The sequence below is a fragment of the Battus philenor genome, unplaced genomic scaffold, assembly GCF_028537555.1.
Source record: "Battus philenor isolate CCGP_79_NKW_IND1 unplaced genomic scaffold, ilBatPhil1.0.hap1 SCAF_13, whole genome shotgun sequence".
Classification (NCBI taxonomy): Eukaryota; Metazoa; Arthropoda; class Insecta; order Lepidoptera; family Papilionidae; genus Battus; species Battus philenor.
The window spans coordinates 9,788,915-9,814,076 of NW_027181675.1; the positions used below are offsets into that span (position 1 = coordinate 9,788,915).

Sequence of the window (25,162 nt, forward strand, 5' to 3'; positions counted from 1 at the left end):
CATAGATAACAATTTCGGCTGTAAAGCCAGCCGCGTCACTAAAACTCTGCTGTATTTGCTTTATTACTCGCTCATAATTCTAAGCCCATTTGTACCAATTAAAAGCTGAAGCGGAAACGTGTGGATGAAAAAACATAAATATAATTTAATTTTAATTCTGCCTAAATTATTCGCGCCTCCATTACTCTGAATTAATGGTGAAATTAATACTTTGACCGTTCATGTTAATTGAAGAATATTCAACACGGAGCTTATTTTATAATATTAATCTACGTTTTATCTTACAAACTTCATCGTGTTTCATTTACTTTATTCGTAAATGAAAATAATGAGCTACGAAGTTAGAAACGTTTAGTTTTTTTTAGGAAACGAGCAAATTTATATGACAAAAACAAAATGTAACAAAATTATATTCTTTAATATTTTTAAGTGTGTCACTGATTAGGTAATTACAATACTTACTACTGAATTTTTTGCTATGATAGACGCACACGCGAAATGAAACTAGTAAAATGTTTTAAATTGAAGAGAATTTTATATATCTGTTAAATCGTGCAAACTAAAATTTTGAGATTATGAATAAACCACTAATGGAAGCTGTTTGTTTATTTGTCAATCAACATATCCAAGAGAAATGACTCGTAAACTAAAATGATATCGGCAATTCTACATACAATCCACGGAAACTAAAAAAATTAACAAAATATTACAGTTCGTCATCATCCCCATTCATCTTCTTTTAAAATCATCGGCATTTCGGACGAACTTCAAAGTATCGTTCCTCGAGAAATATTCTTTACACCATTCCTTTAATACACGAACACGGTTTGAATCCGTAACCAGTATACTTTTGCATTAGCCGCGCTCGTAGCTCGCGAACCGAAATATTCCGGGCGTGTATTATAATTTACATAAACTTCGGAGTCATTCGAGATGTATTAAGGAAATGTTATTTTACGCTTTGATATGCAGCGAGAATGCAGTCTGCTACGGTCAGTCGAATAAGAAGTTCTATTCTACTTTTTCTTGAATTCATCATGTATGCACGTAAATGAATGCATACCGCTTTCGTGAATTTCAGTCTAATAAGGAGGCTTTTAGGTAAAAACAATTTTATGGCCATAAATTGTTACGACACGTATATAGCTCAATTTTTTGGCTTAAGAGCGATTGCGAATAAGAATAATATTGAATATGTATTTCAGTACTTCATTATCTTCAAATGTGTGTTGTCAGTAATTACTTATGACACCGTAACGTGGTCTCTCACTTTGGGAATCATTAACAAGCTGACAGTCGCTCAAGGAGCCACAGAGAAGGTTATAATCGAAATAAATGAGAATATCCATACATGAACAAAAGTAATCGATGTGGCTCAGCGGATAGGCAAGGTGAGGTAGCTGAGGGCACACACATAGCGCATAAAACAGATGGCTGCTGGGACCTTAAAATTCTGGTGTGGAGACAAGGTGGTCAGACAACTCTGTTAGGGTCATAAGTAACACACTGGATGCAGGCCCCTTCCAAACCATCGTACTAGAAATCGACAGGAGAGACAAATCTCAAGCAGTGAATGTTCTACGGCTGAAATGATGATGATTGATTTCGTAAAATGTAAATTTTTTGTAAAAAAATTTCCGTCTGTCTAAGATATATCGTTCTCGTTGTACCGTTTTAGATTATATGGATGTTATCTGGAAGAACTTATCACCAATAAGAGCACATGTTATTTTTGCCTGTTCATCGACGATCTAAACGTTTTATAATTTTATTTCTTATTCATTTTCTCTATTTTTTTTCATAACGTTTGGACTTATTTATTTCATTAGTCTTCGCAGGTAATTTAATTTTAAAAAGTAGTTGAAAAGGCAGCAGTTCTCTGCAGATAAAATAATACTTTGAATATAATTTTCATAAAAATATTTTCAAATTGTTTATTGAATGCCAATGTCCTGTCTTTGAGACTGGTAATATGATAGTTCCTTTGACATGATAACGAACTGCCTTCTGACCTCATGTCAACTGAATATATAATTTTTATTGAGGAAAAACCACAACGACAGACAATATTGTAAAGCATATAGTAACTCTTTGGTTCGTACATTGTAGATGAGCCAAGTATTGAATTGTAAAACGATTATCGTGAATTTTACAGAATTGGATTGCGCGAGTCGTATAACTAATGCAAGCAACAATATCCTATTGTTAATATCTCATTTACATAGAAGTAGTAGTCAGTTGCAAAACACTGTTAAGATTCGTTATTTGTAAATATTATTAATAAATTGTTTTGTTAAAAATATGTCACGGGATAAAAGATACAAAGTATCATTGTCTCGGATAATTAAAGAGGCTGCTCGGCCGAGCATGAGCTTTGCAAGTTAAAAACTTTTAATTACAACTTTGAGTAGATTAAAACAATTTAACAAACGAACTTGTGAAAAGTCGGTGTAATATTATAAGAAATATTAAAAACCACAAAAAAGTCCACGTAACCGGACTGTTGCTTTACGGTCCCACTCGTATTTTAATTATTTCACCCCAAGGCAATGAACTTGCTTTTATAATGATGTGAGTTGAGGTTAGACTCGGCACGATAAACTTAAAAGTACTCGCAAATATGTATGATTAATGTAACAAATATGCACTCATATTTTAGTAGGTAAACTTTAATTTTTAAGCAAGCTAGTATAATGCAGTATTATATAATTATTCGTGCCGCTTAATTAAAGAAGAGGTCTTCTTTGTCGTGCAATGCGGTACCGAAGTCAACAGGTTTATCGATTTTCTCTTGTGTCCAACCGTCTGTACACTTCTAAGCCATCTTAAGCCAATAAATACCTTAATCTTATACAAGTAACGTTTGTGTATTTATATATTCTGTAATAAAATAACAATAGCCAACGTTAATTTAAAAGCGATCTTGGAATAATCCCATAAAGAAGGAGAATCCAATTTAAAACAGCCATATCTTTAATCCTTAACCAAATACCGAGGGACGAAATAGACGCATTAACTGCGTCAGTCATCAGCAGAATGAATCATTACTTGAAGAGTGCGGCAGTGGCTCGTGTCAAAGAGCCGGAGCTCAAAGGTCCTCGTGCCCGCCCCGTCCCGTGCTTCCTCCGCGCATGCCCGCAAGGAAGGGCTGATTGAAGGGCCACTCTAAAACCTCGGCCACCCGCTCGTTCGCTCGCATTCAAGAGTCGAATCTGGATTATAGGGCGCCAAAACCTGCACCTTCATGAGATATGTATAACCGCGTTTGCCGTTGGCAATACAATGTCCGAAATTATAGCCTACTCTCTAATTTCATTCTATTCGGTTTAACAAGTTATTTTTTTATCACCAGGTCTTTGGAGCACACTGATTAAAATTGCAGGCTTAGAATGAAAAATATTGTTGCATTATTAAGTGAGTAAGTCAAAGCACATTATTGAGCGGTTCCCTATTGGCCCATATCTACATATATCCGTATCTTAAGGCGATGTAGCCGTGTAAGTTATTATAAGAGAGGTGCGCCGGGGGAAATGAATGTCGAGTAGGTCGACCCGTTGTCATTCATATTAGCTGCGACTGCTTAAATTTTTAATGACTCGACGCAATTTTAAACGAAAGGTGTGGTAAAATTGTTTGTTACGAATAGGTGACTGAAAGTTAAACCTTGGAAATTGCATTTGCATGTATGTGACATTTTCTGTGAAGATTTTTTACTTTTACTTTATTTCTAACTGTAATTATGGACTCTTATATTTTTACTGTTTATTTTAATATACTAAAAACTTTAATGGGTTTTATTCATAGTCCCAGAAAGTTTAATGCATATAAAGTGTGCTACAGTTTTTATTTAAATATCATTTTAAACTCAAGAAAAACTGTCGAATATAATTTGAAAAAGAATGCAAATTTCCATGACGAATTTATTGATATTTTTTTTATTTTGACTTAAAAACACAGGTGGCGCTGCTATGAAAATGAACCGATTACTAGGAACGTTTCTCTAACATTGTAAGTTTAAATCACGGCGCGAGACTTAGAGGAAAAGGAACAGCTTAATAACAGTCACGAGCTTCGAAGACTGTCGTAACACGAAATGATTACACACATAAAGAACCTTATCTCTTTACACTCTGCACCGACATAAACCGGTTACAGTAGGGACCGTTCCACGACCGCTCCAATGTTTACGCGAGTTTTACGCACCAATCCCGCCACTGCCGCTCTCGCTAGAAATTGAAAACGGAATTATGATGAAATAAAAATGGCGCACTGAACGTCGCGACGTTAGGGTGTTCGACGTGTTTGAAAAACAAATTTTTAGATTGCAGCGATTTGTTTAAAAACGGATTTCGTTGCTTAAAGCCAAAAGTACTACGTGACGTACTACCCTTGTATTATTCAGAACCTTGTAACACCAAGTTTTCGTTGATATAATTTTTTTTCTTTCTTTTTGGGATATGGTATACGCTTTTTGTATTAAAATCTCTAAAGCAATATTAAATTTTACGTTTTATTTTTTATTTAAGACTTGTACAAAGGCAAGTTTGATGAATAAAGACCATTATTGTAAAAGAGAGGCTATAGGAGAGAATATATACTTCATATAGGAGATGAACATGCCGAGAATTAGTACCATGCCGATATTCTCATGACAGAAAATTTATTACAGAAATAATATTAACCTCGGCGTAAAAAAGTAACTCTCAGTAGTATTATCGTTCCGAATTTGACAGTAGTCTCTGTATCTATCTATCTAAAGTGCTCGTTAATTATTTGAAAGAATATATACTTGTTCCTTTTAAAAAAAGTGGAAAGCTGTAGTTAGAAGTACAGAAACAACTATTTTATTTTTTTATTTGTTTACAAAAACGTCAACGACTACTAACTGTGTTGAGCAGGAATGTTCACTCCATTCACCTGGTATTTCTGTAACAGCGTATAGCGCGTAACCCGCGGACAGACGGCAGGAAATGCGAGATGTGTCGGCGGAAAGGGGCAAATGTGTACAAATTTTCAGCGCTAACGAAAATTGATTCGGATCTATCTAACATCGAGTTGATGTTTCGAAACTGATTGTACGAAATCGGTATCATTCGTATTGGATAGATAATCAATGCTTAGTTTTACGGACTTAGTTATTTTAAATAGGAACTAAAATTCAAATAAAATAGAAAAATTTTAACTGTGTAATGGATGCTCCATTGTCAATCATTATATATCTTCATATTATCCTTATATGAAAACTTAAAACAACATATAGTAGACAAAGATATCTTCCTTTTGTAAACATATTAGCTGATATACGCACTGCAATGCATACGCCTCTTTTATTGATTTTATATAATAATTATAACATCACATTGTAATAGTCAGAATAGTACATATCATTATGCGAAAGATTTATAAAGCATATCCAAAATAAATATCTAACACAATACACATGCCTTTTATATAATAAATCATAATTTAAGTAGCGATAAAGTAGTTCGAGTTATATAACAGGATTCGTTTATTTTGCGCGAGAAACTAGTTCGAAAAATGGCTATAATTAGATAAATCTCTAATTTAATCATTGATATGTGTTTTATCTTTTGATGACTGAATATTGGAAGTCCTACACTGCGCTTGCCAGTCTGTAGTCCCACTTCAAAACCTCAACGCCCCAGTTGCCATCTGTCCTGCGCTTTAAATAGCCTACCCACCTTCTCGTCACTTGCCAATCTACTGGGTTATGTAAAAAATACTGGTACAGTTTTTTTTTTAATTTGTAAAAAACTTTTGGGTTACTACTAGATGTTTTGCAATTATATTTCCTGGATATTAATGGACGATCTTGATGATTCACGATGTTAGATGCTTCATGCGATGATCGCAATTTCTTATTTGAAGAAATTTTGTATTATAAAATTTTCGGTAGCACTGAATTATTATGACCGGTACAAAAAACTTCTCTTTAATGGGTAAACTATAAACATTCGATGGTTCTTTTGAAGACTACAGTAATGTATTAAAAATAAGGGTACGTCAATTGTGTTTAAAGTACTTTAATATTTTTCACATAATTGGTATTGCTAATAACGATTGAAATATAAGAGATAAATTTATACTTCAATTAGATGAGGTATGTACAAAATACGTTCTTAGAAACACTTTATAATAACGATACAATATTCAGACTGATTTCATAGAGTGCTGAGAGTCGATTACAATGACCTTGCATAATAAGGTGGCGCCGGCGTGGCTCGGGGAAAATAACAGGGAGCGGTATAGAAACAGTTGGTGAAGACTGTACCTACAGTGATTTAAATAAAATTCATCTACTTTTTACTACCTATAAATGATACAAATTATGGTAATTATTATTGCTTTAAAGAAGACTCGCTGTGTCAGACACTCGCTGTGTTAGATAAACAAATATAATAAAAATTGCCGGTAGAAAATTATAACAAATTTCAGTAGTGACAGAAAGTAGTGTGAGACGACCAAATCGTTTGTATAAAGATTTATCTTTAGACACTACACACAAATATATATTTTATTCAAGTTTGTCAATTGTTTTCGTTAAGTAATAGGAAGATGTATTGTGTAATGATCTCATAAAGTACTCTAATATTCATATCCATTGCTATAATACAAGTAGTTGTAATAATACATTTAGCACGACCTTTTATCTTTCCTTCTATCGCTTTTGTTATTTATCTTTTAAATTTTAGTATAATTAAGTAAACAGTAACAACAATTAAAATCTACAAGAAGTACGTCGAGTAAACGTATACATCCATTTTGCTGCTAACTGGCTGCAAATTTGCATTCAACAGTCACCAATTTTGCTGCATCCGATTCTGCAGTCCGTTGTGCAAGCTGGCAATTAACAAGGAATCAGACGTTGGAGTTTATTGAAATAAAGGAAACTTAATTAATGGTTAAATTATTTACAACTGTTTGCCTCCTTTTAATGTATATTAGCAATGTGATCCCTGTGAAGTCTGTTCCGTTTGGCAAGTTATGTAAATGAATCATTCTTGGCGATATAACAGATGAAAGTGATTTTTTTTGCATGCAATTTGGGTTGGTTATTTCCTTTTTGTTTTTAACTATGTTGAGCCTCAGTTGAGTGAATGACTTGCGGATGGGCATCTCATACTTTTAAACCAATAGTATCAGATTATATTTAGACAATTTTTAGTGGAAAAATGTAAAATAAAACATGTTATCTAGCTTATGAGGCATTTATGATTACTTTTTAGATGCTTTATAAAATTAGGACATCCTAAGTAATAAACTTTGGGCCTCATTGGCAAGCTTACTGTCGGCCGACGAGCCATAGAGATGGGTATGCTTTCCTGTAAGATCTAATCAGGAATGAAAAGATTCATAGGCTAACGAAAGTGACCAACATAGCCCAACAAATTGTCAAGTCAAAGTACCTTTGGGCAGGCCACATAGCATGCAGAATTGATGGCGTAATAAGGTTGTGGAGTGGAGAACACTGATTGGCAAGCGCAGTGTAAAACGTCTACACATGTTGGGACAGATGACCTTGTTACGGTGGTCGGAAGACGCTGGAGCTGGTATTTCTGACCTGTTAAAAAAATAGATAAATCACTGAAGGAGGCATGTGCCCAGCTGTAGACGTCTTGCGGCTGACATGATGATAATGATGATGTATGACAACAATTTTTGTGAACGGTGACACATGTTCATATTTAAAGATCATATATCGCTGATTTGGCAGAATCTCATAGTGGTAAAACGGAGAAAAAAATGAAAATTTTCATTAAAAAAGATGAATCGGTTTAGGCATAGTATTAAACAGATAACAGTAAAGATATTAGTTATGGAAGTAAAACGAAATATAAGACGTTTTATAATAATCACTTAACACATTACTTGCTTATTATAATGAGCTTTTAAATTGTTGAACGCTGTTGTAATGGTTGAAGTTTTCCTAATTAATTAAACTTTAATTACCGTGAGCACTGATAATATAAACGAAGTGTGTTGGATTAACGGTAAACTCTAACTTTAAATATATTATTGTATGGCTTAGAGCAATTTACATATGATTATGAGGTAAAGATAATAATTGAAGAAGTTCTCTTGTAAAGTCTTGATTATTCAGCAAAATATTTAAATTTAATTTCGAATTGACAGACCTAGAATTCTAGAAATGAAACACATACTGAAAAACGGTTCTTATGTCAAACCATTGCTACCTAACTAAAGCAACCATAGTTTTCCGACCGCACACTTTTTTGTTTGAATATGACAAACAGACTTACTAATGCGTATCTACCGATACCATGATAGTATTTACCTCGACGATTTTATTTGAAACTAATAATAATTAGTGAAATCTGTCTGGAAATTATAATACCAGAATATACTTGAATGAAATATATTGCAATTGTATAATTTTTACATGAGGTAAAGAAAAAAATTATAATTGTGAAAAGGGGACTAAATTCTTAACCATCAAAATAATAGTAGTCTAGACTCACTTAAATTTTTAAACAATATGGTTGGGAACATGTTGTTAATTTTAATCATTCCGAGACCAAATTATTTGCCAAATAATTATTTTTGTTTTTGAATTGTTTACTGTTTGAATCAGCATATTAAACGAGTATTTCGTTTAATAAAATTCCAAATATATCAACGAATGCTCGCACGGGTTATCTTCTGTTGTAAAAATACTCTTCATTGTTTGTATTGTATTTTATGTACCTATAAGTATCGAAAGTCGCGTGTCCAAAAAAATATCGCGGCAGGTCTCCCCATAGCACGAAAAGCTAGAGTTCAAATACGTTCGTATTCTAACGTGAATAGATAATGCAGCTTCGTGGTAGGGGTCGAAATATTGGACTGGCTTTCTCCATCGGTAAACATTTTTGATTGAGTAGGTACCTCCATCGTTTTGCTTTGAATAGAAAAGAAAATTTCAGCAAGTCTGTATTCAAAGGCACAGTTTGTAATTTCGTATAGTTTCGTTGATTTACAATATCAATTTTGTGTACGAAAACTTATTGTAAATTAAAATTAAATGACAATCTGGATAGACTGAATTATTCCTTTGTCAACTTTTTTATACCCTGTGTTATATTTATAATAACACCGAATATACTTTTCAAGATATTAATAATCTTAAGAGATTGTTTTTTCGTAATATTGTCGAGTAGGAATATATTTAAAATCGATCCGAATACCGAGAATCAGAATTATTTCTCTCTAGACGATAACATGATGGCTGTGAGTTGAATTGTTAACTTGAATTAATAATAAATAGAAAGAACATTGTGTAGAGGTGGATTTTTTAAAGTAAAAGTGACGAGATTAATGTATCACCTACAATAAGCCGAGTCCCGATAAACTAAAGGCATGATTTTATAACATTTTAAATTTTCTGTTGGTTTTGTAAATGAAACACAACAGTACATTGCAACTACTTCTATGGTGCAAATGAATTTGACACCACCATGATTCTTGTATGGCTATTTATCTATATATTATATTTACTACCAACACCAAAATTATTATTTGTAACTACTGACGAACGCACCTGACGGATATAATTATTTAGCGAGTATATTTTATATTTGTATTGGCTCAAAAAAAATAACCTTACTGATCAATCATATCTCTGTTTCAATAATTAATTAATAAACTAAATTGTCACTTCTAGAAAGATGAAAATTTTACATTTGATAATACTCAGTTGATATCAGAGATTTTTATATACGGTAGTAATAAGAGTTTGAGCGTAATAATAGCATAAACAGGAAAATGGGCTTCGCACAATGAAAACTTTTCAGTTGGTAGTGCTGCGAAATATTGTGGGCTTTTTTAGTGCTTTAACAATTAAATTACGCGGTGTACAGAAATCGTAAAAATGGAAGAAATTAAAAAAAAAATTTAATGTACATTTTTCTTTTAATTTACGATAATTTTGCCGCTATTATTGTTTTCTTTGGGCACTAATTGTTTTTGAATCTTTAAATATCTAGTGATGGATGTTATTTTTCTTTTTTCTTAACTTTTCTGATGTATTTACTGCTACCTGGTTTTATCTTTGAAATAATTTAAGAAATTTTTGGTATTTTGTCCACTTTTTGCGGTGTTCGTGAAGGACAAGTAAATATTTTTAACATATTTCAGGTGTGACATTTTATACGATGAGCAGTAGTATTTTCAAGATTATATCTTTATTTAAAAAAATCAAATGTAAGAGAAAGGGTACAGTATATTTATTAAAATTTATTAATTTTGTTTCGTATACATCGTTAATTTAATATACTCTAATACGGTAAAGGAAAATAACAATTCAATATTCATAAACAGATTTTGCAGTTTTATTTTTCTCTGCATATATTTTAATAATAAATGGCAGCGATTTACTCGATTACCTGTGTGTAAACAATGATCATATAAGATTCAATAATATATTTCAAATAAAAAGAATAAGTATAGAAACGGTCAGGTCACAGGATATAATCTCCAATATTTTACAAGTTTCTTTATACCCACTCGACACGTACTGAAACATGTTTGCCACGTAAAATATTTTCTGTATGGCAGTGATATTTAGGTTGCACCCATAAAAATATTAAAACATAGAGAAAAGCTTTTTTACCCTATTTTCCGACCATGAATATTTTCGTTTCTATTTTAATCGTACGATAATTTAATGTGTACAATAAAGTCATATGAACCCAATTTCCCATGAATAAATTAACTACATTTAGAACAACAGTCGTAAGTTCGTAATTGAAATTTTGAAGCCATATTTGTTTCATGTGAACTTTTCTTTTATACTTTTAGTAACTTAGGTATAAAAGAAAATTTTAAATTCAAGCTGCTTTATCTGCACCGAAGCGGAGTTTACACTCAGTAAGCTTTTATAGCCCGCAAACTATTGTAAAGCATTTTGAAGATATGCTTGTTCTTTTGTAACCTTAATATTATATTTTATTCATATAAAAGAATAATGTTTCTGGACAATTCTGCTTTGTCTTAGAAATATTTATGAAAGAATTTTCCTACAACATTCATTCATTTATTTAAATAAACAAACAGATGTTATTTTATACTTTAACTTTTGTTACTTGTCTTAATAATTATTATCAATTACTTTAAAAATAAAATATGAACTTATCACATTTTATTGCCTTGTACTTTCTGTCTATTACTCTAGTTTTCGATAATAAATTATTTAACTAAATATAGAAACTTAATCTATACACAGACTTTTTTCTCTAGAGTATATATCAGGCTAATTTAGACCAGTTGGGCCAGACATTACTTACCCCAACATACCAGAACCCCTACTCAATCTTCTCAAACACGGGATTTTTAGTCCCAGTGTAGATACAGGTTAAAAACGTTTAAAGATAAGAAGAACGAAGAAGAGATAAAACGCTTGATTAAAATATCTTATTTAACTGCATGATTTAGTTCAGAAGCGGTTAAATTAAGCAAATTAAGAGAGAGCTCCTGTTGTCGCAATTACTGGCCTGTGTTTGGCCGTGAACCAACTACGTTCGAGTGTATAGACTTTAGATTTATAGGGGACCAGATTTTTAGTACTGAATTGGTGCAAAGCCCGAGGGCGCGCCATGTATTATGAATGTTATCGCGAAACGCCGCATCAGCGGGCGTGAAAAATACCCGAGTTTGTAACCCAGCGAGTTTTTAAATATATTCCGGTCTATGCAATCCGTTATTTTATTTTACGTGAAACGGCAGCGTTGGACTAACATGGAAAGTGAAATTTTATAAAAACATACTCTTTTTTGTGCCGTTATTATACGTTAGTTATTAGGGTACTAATAAATTTTAAATTGTTTATAAAAACTCAAATACTGGAAAGTATTAAAAAGCTGGATCGTAAGATTAACGAATACGGTTTTTTTTTAAAAATACAAATTTTATAAGAAAAAAGTAAGTAACGGAAGAACAGAAGTAACGCAATAAATCGGTATAAGTCGACGGAGCGACACGTTATCAAATAAAACAGCTGTAGTGCAGGCCCGTGGGCGGGCGGCGCGGCGTAGTCTATCGAACGACTCCGCGCTTGCACTTACCTCAAGGTCACTGCTCCACCGCTTCGTCAGCCGAGCCATCTGCACGCCCCGGCCCTCTACATGACGACTAAGTTAAATTAAAAGAAAAGTACAGCCCTCGTCTTCCCGACTCATTTTCTCAGGGTGGGCGCCGGCGCCCGTGGCGTCCCTGAGAAAACTGACGGACGTCACTGCTCCTCTACGGTATATATAGGCGGCGGCGGGGCGGGGCGGTGGCCCGAGTTGCGCCGTCGATTCGCGTCTCGATAAATAAATTAATTAAAAGTGCAAGTGAGTGATCGCCGCGTGCAGCCGACCTGAGAACTCGATAGATATACGCCCTAATTGTAATTTCAGCAGCATCGGCTGTGTACTGGTGGATAGATGTCTTCATTATAGAGTTACACATTATTTATCAATATTTCCAGAACTAAATATTTCTTACGTGCAGGATGATCAGTTATAGGTGTAAAAGATTTAAATGGGTAAACGTAACGCTCATTTGTTAGCAAAGAGCCTGAAAGCTTTTACAATCAACCTGTATCATATACTATAATATTATTGTTTTATATTGAAACGTGAAAAGGCAATAACTTCTAGCTGTAGTCTGCTGGAACAAATATTAAACGTTAGTTAACTTTAATATCTGGTAAAACCAATTTTGAAAAAGCTTTTTGTAACAATTACTATTACGTTCTCTATTGTTCCTGAATTCTTTGTATTTTTCGGATACGGTATTACCATACATTAATTGACAGCAAATTTACATTCAGTCTTTTAAAGTTTTTACACTTATAATCAAACACCATAAGTAAAAAATCATTTTACATATTACATTCATAAGCTATATAAAACTTTTAAGCAATTCAATTTTATTACAGAAAAATTGTTCCCTGAACCCTCCAGTCGTCTCAGCGCAACCCCAGATATGTTTGGTATTTTTATTGTTGTGTATGTAGAGCTATCGCAGTCAAGCAGAAACGAAAGGCCGCTCGACACGATTAATTGAAATTGTACTTCTGTGACGGTAACACGAATATATAACGCATTCGAACACATTTTAACAAAATACACGTTCATTGCAGATGGCTTTTGTTATATTTCTGGTAGGTTTAGGTCTTTTAAATATAAAATATACCCTGGAATGGACAATTATTCAAACATTGACCACCAAAATACGGCAAAACATTCTATGATTCCCTCCTCGGTGGACATAAGTTTTTTTCTGTTCAAATATATCACAACAACAAATTTATAACTATGTACTATACCTCGTTTCGTCTGCACAACATTTCCGTTTAAATAAGTTTTGGTCTGGTTATTCAAATTCAAATTATCTTTATTTAAGTAGGAATTTACTGCTGGGGATGCTCCTATAGAACCTTTAGTTTCGGATAGAACCGGTTGAAAGCAGCTAACATTCAGTATTTATCGATTTATTCATATTAATATCCACATAGGATCATTTATAGTGTCCACTTTTGCACATCGTGGGAAGAATGAAGGAAAGCCCAATTTGACAAAAATTACTATGAATTCCCCATGTATTGGCAACTTTTAATTTTTAATTTACTAGGTTTCTAAACATGCCTTAATTTGAGTAGAAACCTTAATAAACTCAAACGAATTTTTTTGTGGTAATTTTTACAACATTTTTAATACAATAGCAGAGTTATTCGCCTCCAAATTTTATTATCGATATATATTAAAAGTTAATTTAAAAAAATCATTTTGGAGACACTAGATGGGTCTGTATACCTCTACGATACTAGATACCTCTACGACGGCTTTAAGGCAACTTATAGGTAAAATTGATATTATAAGAAATTCGAGATTTACTGAGTAGAAGAATGGGATTTTAAATAACGTTTATAGAATTTCCAAGTCTTCGTTTGTTTATCGACGTCTGATTGCTCGTAAAGGATTCAAATCTTACGCTACCTGACACAAAGTATTGCGACGTACCGAGGGTTGAACGGTGCGAAACACATCGAACCGACAGGGCACGAGGAAGGGAAAATCGCTATACAATTCGAATATAACTGTTTTTATTTTCATATGTACAAACTTGAATAGAAAGTTACGCGGGATAGCTATACACTTAACAAAAAGATAAAAGTATACATCTTTTTGTAATGTATGTTTTGTATTAGCTATTAAATTAAAAAAGATTTATTTGACATTATGTTTGATTAAACTAAAAACTATATTTACTTTGACATATTACAGCAGCTTACTTTTTTTACGGATAGAGTAGCAAAGGAAATGAACTGAATTAGATCGTAAAAAATATTTTGTACTAGAAAATTTTAATCTCATACATTTAATGGGAGCCCTGCGTCCAACAGTGGACGTCATATGGCTGAAAATTTGATATATATATTATAAATATATATGTTACATATTCATTACATATCCGGATATCGCAAGAATCTCAAGTCAGAATGAGAGAGAGAATGAGGGTCAAATTTATAAAATATAAGTCACAGCTTACTAAGTTACACAAATTATATCTTATTTAATCGTTTTATGTATAATACATACATAAAAACTTGAATCTACTTATATGGAGTTTGTAAGTAATTAGTGAGCTTTACAATATATAAGTAAACTATGCAGTGAAATTCAACAGAAATTCCTAAAGACATTTTTAGGTTTGTAATTAACCTAAAGATCTCAATCGCGATGTATCATCATGTAATGTTAGCCTTTTATAGTGCTTCTCTAATACAAGGGAATATTCATGTAAATACAACCCTCTATCATCATAACGTCATAATTTAAAGTTAAGGCATTTTGAGGCATAGACTGTCATCGCACGAAATATCAATCTCTTATCTATCACGACGGCTTTTCCTTGTAATGAAATTAAAAGGTAAATGAACTTTCCGCCTGGTTTATGGTTTAATTATGAAAATTGGTAATTGTTCTGAACAATAACAATTTGTGTTTACTTAGACACGTTCTATCTTTAATCTAAAAGATTATATTGTTCATACAGTGTGCACAGGTGGTCAGTTATTGTAGTAAATAGTTAAATAACATTTTTGGAGAGTGTTAAATAAAGGTAGTATTTTAAAACATTGGGTTAGGGATATAGATAAAGAGGAGATTAAGTATCATAGAGACGGCTATGCTTGTCATTACAAGATCGTATCATGACAATGAGGATATCTGTAGACAAATAAAACTTATCGACATAGACCAGCATATTGGCAAATTGAAGTGACTGCGAGCAGGCCACATACTGCGCTGAACAGATGGCTGCTGGGGCCTTGTGGTTTGGACTAGAGACCATGGTCTAGCATTTGTAACCTATTACGCCTACCCACATACATACATTTTTGTAAAAATCGTTGTAAAATGAAAAAAATTGTGTAATTGTTTGATGTAAGCCGCTTCTTACCGATCCTATTGAAGATCTAGAGGGAAGATCTATTCCCTGTTGACGTGCTATGGCTAAAGCAATGATGATGATGCAGTATCATAAATATATACCTTAATTATGAAAGAATTTATAAATGTTTAATGTTAATTTAATAATGTGAACTATTTATAAATATATAGAGATATCGATTTTGTTTGTTGAGAAAATGCATACATAAGACAATTGACGAATCACACAGCTGAAGTGGAAGTTAAGTAGACGTCACATCACTGCCTTTCCGTCAGATGTCGAGGGTTCAAAATCCACGGAGATTTTCACCTTTTCAACTATTTATAAATATTTATTGTGTTTGCATTTGTGACTTTGGTATATATATATTTTATTGCAACTGATAAAAGGATATAAATAGACATGAATATTATTCTTCGATTTGAATATCGTTGTGGGTGCGCTTATCGAAAGTGACACGAAAGTGTAAATACAATAATCGCGGAATAATACGTGACGGAGACGAGTTGTTCAGCTTAATTTTTTTTTAAATAATTACATTTCGTACAAATATTATATTAACATTAAATGAGTACAAGTGGAATATTAAATTTTTTAGTTACATTTTGATACTAATATGCAATATAAAAGTAATATTTATTAACTACATATTTGGTCTTTATTTAATATTGTCTACTTCGGTTCAGCCCATTTCAACCTTTAGACGCCCACTGTAAGGCACAGTTCTCCCAGAGATATATATGGTTAAATACCATAATCGCCACGCTTGGCAGACGGGTTGGCGAACGCTGTGTGGTCTCTTCTGGTTACTTGTTAGTGAGCAATGGCAATCCTTTATATGAAAATATTGTATCTCAGGGATAACACCCGTGTCTCACGAACGCAAGTCTCAGTCCTCTACCGCTGGGCTACCACGATTGTCTTTAGGTTTCAAGTTTTGTCCTGCATATAGTTTATATAATGATAATTACATGAAAATAAGTACCGTTGGTTTTAATAATCGCAATAGTAAGAGTGCTTAGATGCTACGGTAATAATTGAATAGATATTGCTTTGAACATTTTAGTAGTCTCGTTTTTAGGCAATAACTCTCGATTATATTTATTTAAAGTTTTTTCAGGTCGGATGAGCAAACATTTAATCACTCTACGATGTAGCAGAGATTTCTGTTTCGTGCAAAATATGATTGGATTTAGTCGCTGTGCTGTGCGATGGAAGCAGCGTCATATTAGCAAAGTTCTTAACGTATTTCAAAGCATGTGCTTCTATATTAGAGAAAAGTTTGTAACCGATGGGATTATAAGCCTTATATAGGTATGTAAAGCTTCCCCAGCAAATGGAATATCATGCAACGGTATATGTTATTAAAAACGTTGTTATGTTTAAAATGGAAATACAAAACATATATATACTAAAAATATTACTTCTATATACTTATGAAACACTATAATTTTTTATCATAGAGTAAAGTACCAATAAGACTTGCGTGAAATGAAAACTAAGCTTTTTTATATTCTGTTTTAAAGGATCCTTTAATAGAAAGAAAGAATAATATGTGTTTTTAATTTTTGAAATATTCCGTATAAAGCAAAAAGTATATTTCGTTAAACGTTTTAAAAACGTTGTCTATTAATAGCATTAAGGGATATCTTTAGAAGTCACGAGCTCTATTCATATTTCTGACTGACTAAATTCAGGCGTTAAAGCCGTTGTCTTTTTGTTCTAGAGCAGAAAACACGGCCGGCAAGCGTAGAATGTTCGGCTTTGTAACGATGGATGTAGGACGCATCAACCGGTCCTGTTGGAAATCTATGTCCAGCTGTGGACGTCCCACAGCTGAAATGATGATGATGAGTATTGTGAAGATAAATTAAAATGAGAAGTAATTAGGTTTTCGTTTTTTTTTTGCCATTTCAATATCGGAGGAGAAACTTATGTAAGCGGGTCTATTGTTTAAATATAAAAAGCTTTAGACATGGAATAAATAGAATATAGATTAAATTATATTGGACTTTGTGCTTGTGATGGTGCATAACTAAATAGAACTAGCTTTAAATTGTATTTTAGCTGTAATATTACATCAGAGCCCGCAGGCACCAGCACCTAGTTAATCCTTCGAAATATAATCAAATCGTTGCATCTAAGGAGATCTATGGAGGTTAGAGAACCTCCTTAGGTTAATCGAGTACTATTGGTATAAGACCGTATCTTACTATTACATTGTATGTCATATTTATTTTTTCTTCATTGTACATTAATAGCATATAAGAAAAAGATAAAGAATTCACATAAAAGAAGCATAAGTAAATTAAGTCATCGCATTATTATCTTGACGTAATGTTATTTAATTTTACTAAAAAAAGCCTATTATATTTTTTATTTTTTTGCATATATAACAGTATCAACTATTAAATAGATATTTTATTAGACTTATGATAATTATTGAGATATTGCCACACTTTTTTCAAAATATAAAAACTGGTAATTCTCCGAAATACGTCGTCTAAAGTAAATCCAGTAAAGGGCCATGTGCTCGGGGATGAGCAATAAAAAATCGTATTCGTTTACATTTATTCTTTTAAGGCGTTGTCGTTTGCCACTTTCAGTTATCGAGAACCGCTCGGTATGGTTTCCCACTAATCAGAGAATCAATACAACGAATGTGTCGTCGATACGATACCGATCTATACAACACTACACTAAACGTGATTGGATACTTTGGTTTTTGTTAGACTTCTGCAATTCGTTTGATTAACTATGATATTTCCTCTGGTCAACTTAAATAGCCTTTGAGAAATCAATTTACACAATGTATTAATTGATTTTATTTAATGAATTTAAATTACGACTTCCTTAAAATATTTTTTAGTTTATTTAAAATTATAGACTTCGTACTGTTCATGGTTAATATAATATTTAAACATGTCAACTTGAATTTTCGATAATATTAAATGAATATTCAAATCTGAATTTAATGTATTATATATAAATACTCTTAAATTGTTTTTTTATGACACATTTAAAATAATAAACAGCCAAATTGTGAAACTAAAGGCTTAAAATTCATCAACCTTATCTATTCTGTTAGCTAACATTTATATGTACATATTTTTTAAATTAGATTTTTCTTGATATAAATGTGACATGAGAACGCTAAATTTAACAGGTTTTATTTATAACCCGTTGTAATGTTAAAAGCTATTTTAATCTGTATGAATATAAAACGTTTTTATAATAAACCTTATGGACAGCGGACTCCAGCTATTAAATTATACATAGAAAAACTGATCGAAATATTATGTATGCATTATATTTAATGTTAAGAATATCCCTGAAATGTTTTCTATTATGTTAAATATCGCCGTTGACTTTACTGTGAAACGAATTGTGTCATGCAAGTTTCTCTTTCCTAAAAGTAAACTAAATTTTAAAATCACTTTATGTCTAAAATTAAGTCTAAAGTCGTACAAAAGCGTTCAAAATTATGATGCAATAAAAACAGGACAGTTTTACAAAAATATAACTATATAATAGTTTTTACTATTATTTTTAAGTTGTGCAAGATGAATGTCGACGGTAAAGTGTATATGAAAGAACCGCATGAGTCAAACTTTTCTTCATTAGCTCGCGAGAGACAGTTGACAACAGAGCGACTGAGCTCGATCAATATTCAAGCGGGTGAACTCCGATCATAATTATTGCGTAGGGTTTGTCACCATTCCTACGTTTGAAAGAACTTTGCGAATATAAACGGTAAATTGTCGACAATAATAGCGTAGTTACAGTAATTCACAAAAATTTATTTATTTTAATAGAAATTTCAATCAGCCAGTCATATTTTATTTATTTTACTTATAAATTGTACATTGATGTAACTATATTAGAGTTGTTTCAAATCCTAAAAGGAAATTTAAAACCTAGAAGGAATTTATTAGTTTCGTTTAGGCGTTTATTGCTCTGCTATACTGGCCATTCAACATAAAAATTTAGGAGTACAATACTTATACAAAAACTAAAGAGATTGAGATAAATCATGTAGACAAAAAACATACTACGTTACACAAAAAAGTAGGATTCATCGAAAAAATATTAAAAAAGAATAAACGCCCGAACAGGGACTTGAACCCTGGACCCTTGGATTAAAAGTCCAATGCTCTACCGACTGAGCTATCCGGGCAGATACAGCATAATACAAAAAATATGTTAAGTATTGGGAACAATAATTTAAAACATTTCCTAATAAGAATTATTTGTGCAATTTAATTTTTAAGTTACATTTGTGATTTACATAGCTATTAACTATAAATTGCTGAGAGTTACCTATAAAGCCAATTTAAATATAACAAAAAATGTAAGATATTTACATTACTATACAAATTGTTTGACATTCTTTATTAATGTTAAAGCAAAAAACTTATGACAGCATTGAAATATTAGACGGCAGAAAATTGCTTTCTGTTTGTTTTTCCCAACAAAAAGCTTGACGAATTTTGTCTTCCTCAGAAAAATGAGCTACGTGTATTTATTGTCTATGAAAAAACTATTTTTTATGTTATATGTAATGGTAACAAATATATTACACAAATAGATTAGATTGTATTATTGTAATAATTGCAGTTTCTTTAAAATGGTTTGTTGTAACTATTAAATAAATACCCGTCATGAATTAAAAATGAAAATCTCTACTCATCACTAGATGGCGGAACCTATATATTTCGCTTCAAGTGTAAGCACAGAAAGCATTTAGTAACCGGCGGCGCCAATACTTACCAGAACTAACGCTATTTTAAGTTTTACGATCAACAGCGAAAATTTACTTGATAAGTATTCGAATGAATTTATAGAAATTTCTGTAAAGATTTATTTTATACCTGAAAGGTACTAATGTTGTGTTTAAATCTATAGTATATATAAGAATACCTAAAAGGGTGAAATCAGGAATAATTGTATTAATTATTCATAATTCACACATATTAAAATATTTGGTATGACATCGTTTATTCGCAATGGAAATTCTGAAATGTCTTCAATATCGGAACGTCAACCTAGTTCAGGCGACCGCGGGGGGTCGCTATGGGGCCACGCGGCTGCGAGTGTGGGTAAGGGTGGAGCGCTCTGTTCCGGCTACTACAATTAATAATGATCGTCATATATGTTTAATAGGTTGGTTGATACATATTCATCGAATGCTCTTTATTTCAATCAGATGTATTAATAGCGATGAACATGGTTTAACATCTAATTACTTTTAAACATTGTCATCTGTCAAAACAATATTTCTGCTTCAATATTCCTTCGTAAATATTTTTTTTAATGGAGGTCTTTTAATGTTTCATTCAATCAATAAAATTATTATCGTAAATAAGTAATGTTAATGGATGATGCACACTTCGTTTATAAAGTGTATTAGTTTGGTAGCAGCTTATTTATTCCTACTTAAAAGATCTTACATCGTGTTTGTATGGAAATAATAATGTAGTAAAACAATTCCAACTCAATGTTGTACTTATTAGACACAAAAAATATTATTGTATGTGCAGTAATTGCTAAACATTAATAATTATTTTGTTAAAGTTTTTATATTTTATTAATCTATTTAAACACTTCTTAAAATACCTACGATCACGGCAATATATATATTGCCGTAGGTATTTTCTACCAGTTATTCGTATTTTTTTATTTGTGTTTTTCCGAGCTAACTTTTTAATTTAAATTTTTTATATTTATATTTTCAATTCTTTTATGTTTCCATGTTTTAGATTTCTTAAATCGTCATTATTTCAATCACATTATTTAATAAAATTTATGCAATTAAATTTTCCTAATGCATATCAAAATGCCGTCTCGATAATTTTTTAGTGTGGACGACAGCGTTGCTCGCAACGGGGGGCAAAATGTGACTGTCACTGAGCTGTCAACGACACTGCGAAAACAATACGGCCATTTCAATGTAATAACTATCGTTATCGAATGTCTGAAACATAACGGACCCTGTTTACATTTCATTGTGTTAAAATCTAAACCAACAAGGCAAACTTGTCCACGTGATGGGTATTTTATTAACAGTATACATGCAAAGGATGGGTGTACACGGCGATATTTATTCGAACATTTTATTGTACATTTTAGATCATTTTAAATAAAATAATAGGGAACAATTATTGTATTATCAAATGTGAATTGAGAACTATTTTATTGTTTTGAATTAAACTTTCTTACAACATCTTCTTTAAACGTGTCAAAGAGTCAAACTATTTTAAAAACTTAATATTAAACAGCGGTCACATCTTTTGTATATTTAAATAATTATTGATAAGATCTTCAGAGCTCTTAGTATTATTACTTATTGAATTTCGTAACAAAGGATAATTTTATATATGGGAAATTGAACGTATTGTGGTGTCTTTTATTTTTCAAAGTAATTTACAGTATTTTACATTCGGTTTTTTAACAACAGCATGCAGCACTAGCTCGTAAAACGGCTACTAGATGGCACTTTTAGTTTTATTGTATGTTTGCACCGCAAACTGTAATGGAGGAGTACAATATTGACAGACCATTAATTCGACAGGAAATTGTGCTGAAGCAGCGATCGGTGTAGGTGATTGTGAACTTTTCAAATTAGCCGCGTGCTCTCTGGTTGTTTCCACTTCAAATAAACGTTAGTGGGAAGCAACTTCGGATTTTCGTTTTTTGAACTAATCCTTACATAAGTTTTGCACATGTAATCTTAAATTTGGTAGTATAAATGATAATAATCATTGTTAATGAATTAAGAAAATTAAAATGTATCCAAATACATTTATAAATCAAAATCAATTTTTTAATTTTTTTTTAACATGTTCACAGAAGGCGCCAAATATTGGATTTTAAAAATTATTCGAAGTTAACATATTTTTTAAATTCATGTAAAACGATAGTAACATATGGCTAAGTAATAATTATTTCTTTTAAAACTTAAACAGCATTTTATATCTTTGACAACTATCGCTAGAATAATAAACAAAGATATAGGCAGAAAACTGGGACTGTTTGGCGTCAGATGGACATATTCTTTTAATTAAGCCACGCGGAAAGCGTCATAAAATTTACGAGCTTGGTGATTTAACTATTATTTGTCGTGAATTTTATGTGGTGATAAAGTAAATACTATTGTTGCGATTATTAGGCATAAAATACAACATTTTAGGCAAATCTAAACAATATAAAATATATTAAAAACATGCATAGTCATATTCAGTAACATCATGTTTAGTATATGTTATTTCATACACGATCTATTGATCAATGTATATAGTTAGTGTATGTAATAACTCAGTATTGTCTCTTTGTATTTTGTTAATACATGATGTAAAAATGTAATAAATCAATAAAGCCAACTATTATTGTGATTATATTTTTAGTTTTTAACATCAATGACAAAATTCGTAAACAACATTTTCGTGGACCGTGTAGGTTCTATAGTTCTATAATAAATAAAATAAAAAACGTTTGTCGAATCTTTGCTGTTTTGTGTGTATATATATATAAATATAAATCATGAAATTCGTGGGAATATTTATCTAAAACCTATCATTATATTTTTATATTTAGAGTAAGCATAATTAATAATAATATTTTAAAACATGTACACGATAATGCCATCTAGCGTGCAATAGCATATTATTTAATACAGTCTCGATAATTTTTATAATAGTTGCTAGATGGCGTTGTATGTGGACAAACTGAATGTCTTGCCTTTGTACTTTATAACTCCGCTAGATGTCAGGAAAGAGGATAAATATATTTTTTACATTTATTATCTTCGTATTGTAATTATGAAATTTGTAAAATAACGTTAAATATGGCTCCATAATGTAAACAAGAAAAATATTTAATATTTTACTTTTATTAAGAGGTAAATGCTTACTTACCTCCATGTTAAATTTGTGTATTTCCATTTTTCTCCCTGGACTGCAAATCTTTTCTTTCTGCGACCATTTTCATAATCCCCTTCTTCTCTGTCAGGTCGTCCACATCGCTTTTTCTTAATCAATTCTTTCGTGGCCTCGTCTATTTCACCCGTAACAGGAATGCCACCAAATTCCTAAAATGGTATTATTTTATATGTATTGAAAATATTAAATAATTTTATCATTAAAGCAATAACTATTAATGTCGGTTAAAATGAACCTGTTTCCTACCTCATCCCTAACTTACCTAACATTTGTTTCATAATCAAAACATATTGCTAAGATTAGTTTTATAATAGTCTTAGAGACTTCTTTGCTAGTAAGAGAACAAAAAATGTTTACCGAAATTTTGCTTCTATGACTTATGTAAATAGTAGAATAAAAATTAAAAAAAACACAGTAAATGGTTTGTGTCTTATTTTATTATTATCTGGACGTTTAAGTTAGATAGATCGATTTTGCAATGTACAGGTCTGCCCTAATGATATCTCGGGGAGGGGGGGGGGGGTGCCTTAATTGCCTCGCTTGGCAGGCGGGTTGCAGCAGTGTGGTATTATGGTACGCAGAGAATGCTGCTGCCCATCCTCTCGAAACTTATGTGTGGGCATTGACAATCTTACATACTTATCGCACAGTGTGAAATATATAAGATTGTATCCCAAGAATCGAACCCGCGACCTAAGGCCGCAAGTCTCAGTCCTTTACCGCTGAATTACAAATGCTCAATTATTATTTTGAGTGCCGTGTAAGATTGTTCTCTGTTTTATTCAGTTATTAATGTTCTAGCATAATTATGGCCTGTGTACGCCTACAATAAGCAAACATTTAATTTTGTACTTTGTCAAATGACACTAATGTAAATTTATATTATATATTGGTGTTGGCAGGCCAATCAAATAAATAAACAAAATGTGTTACATAATCGTAATAATGGTTTTACTTAGTCAACAAAATAAAGTCTTAAATTATATGTATCAGCCTTTGAAAAGTTATTTACATGTAATTATTAGCATTTAATTTTCGCCATAGATTTTCATAAAGCATTCTGTTTGTTTCGAATAAGTAAGTAATAAATAAATCAAAGGATTATATAGATACACTCTGTTGACATAAAGTCTGCAGTAACTTGGTAGCAGTGTATGTATAGCGGTCCATATAGACCTTGCTACGTATTTTTTGCCGATATACCGCGTACTCGGCTATGAAGGGAAAATAAAAAAAACATTTCCTGTAGAAACAAGACTCTATTAAAAATATTCGGTTAGTATTTTTTTTTAGATTTTAATAATATAATACGCACCTGTAAAGTTTTGATGGCAATCCTAAAGTCATCTTCGTAGGATTGTGCGACATCGCCCATTAAAAGATTTGCGATTTCAGGTTGGCCTTTCTTCAAATATCCGAAGTTCTCGAGGTAGCTTCTCTGAAAAGACGAATTACAATAATTAAAAAATGTAATTGAGATGACATGTACCTTAATTTAAACGAGTTTATTCAATGTACACTGAACTTTCGCAGGGGCTGCGACTATCTTTCTAGAATGTTATAAAATTTTCTATGGATACGAAAAGTTGTTCGTAAGGTGCAGAAATGTGGTCGAAGAAACCTACAGCAGATGCAATTTTTACATTTTTTATTAATTTAAATATAAAATCCGAAGTCATTTAAAACTTTAATAGGCTTAAAAATACTTTTACTTCAAATTTATTTTAAAACAATTATTTCCACAAATAATACCGATTCTAATTTCGAAT

General features: G+C 31.8%; 1 protein-coding gene and 1 non-coding gene across 3 annotated transcripts in view; both read right to left on the bottom strand.

Moving 5' to 3' along the window:
* Positions 1-25,162, bottom strand: part of Mmp2 (Matrix metalloproteinase 2) — a 199,107-nt gene that overhangs the window by 93,808 nt on the left and 80,137 nt on the right. For both annotated transcript variants that reach the window (XM_068777026.1, XM_068777025.1), the window contains exons 3-4: positions 24,709-24,831; positions 23,370-23,542 (exon numbers count right to left, since the gene is read on the bottom strand). In XM_068777026.1, the coding sequence (XP_068633127.1) occupies positions 23,370-23,542; positions 24,709-24,831 (296 nt within the window). The remainder of the gene's footprint in view (positions 1-23,369; positions 23,543-24,708; positions 24,832-25,162) is intronic.
* On the bottom strand, positions 19,561-19,633 carry TRNAK-UUU (transfer RNA lysine (anticodon UUU)). The gene has a single exon. It is a non-coding gene; the product is annotated as a tRNA-Lys (tRNA).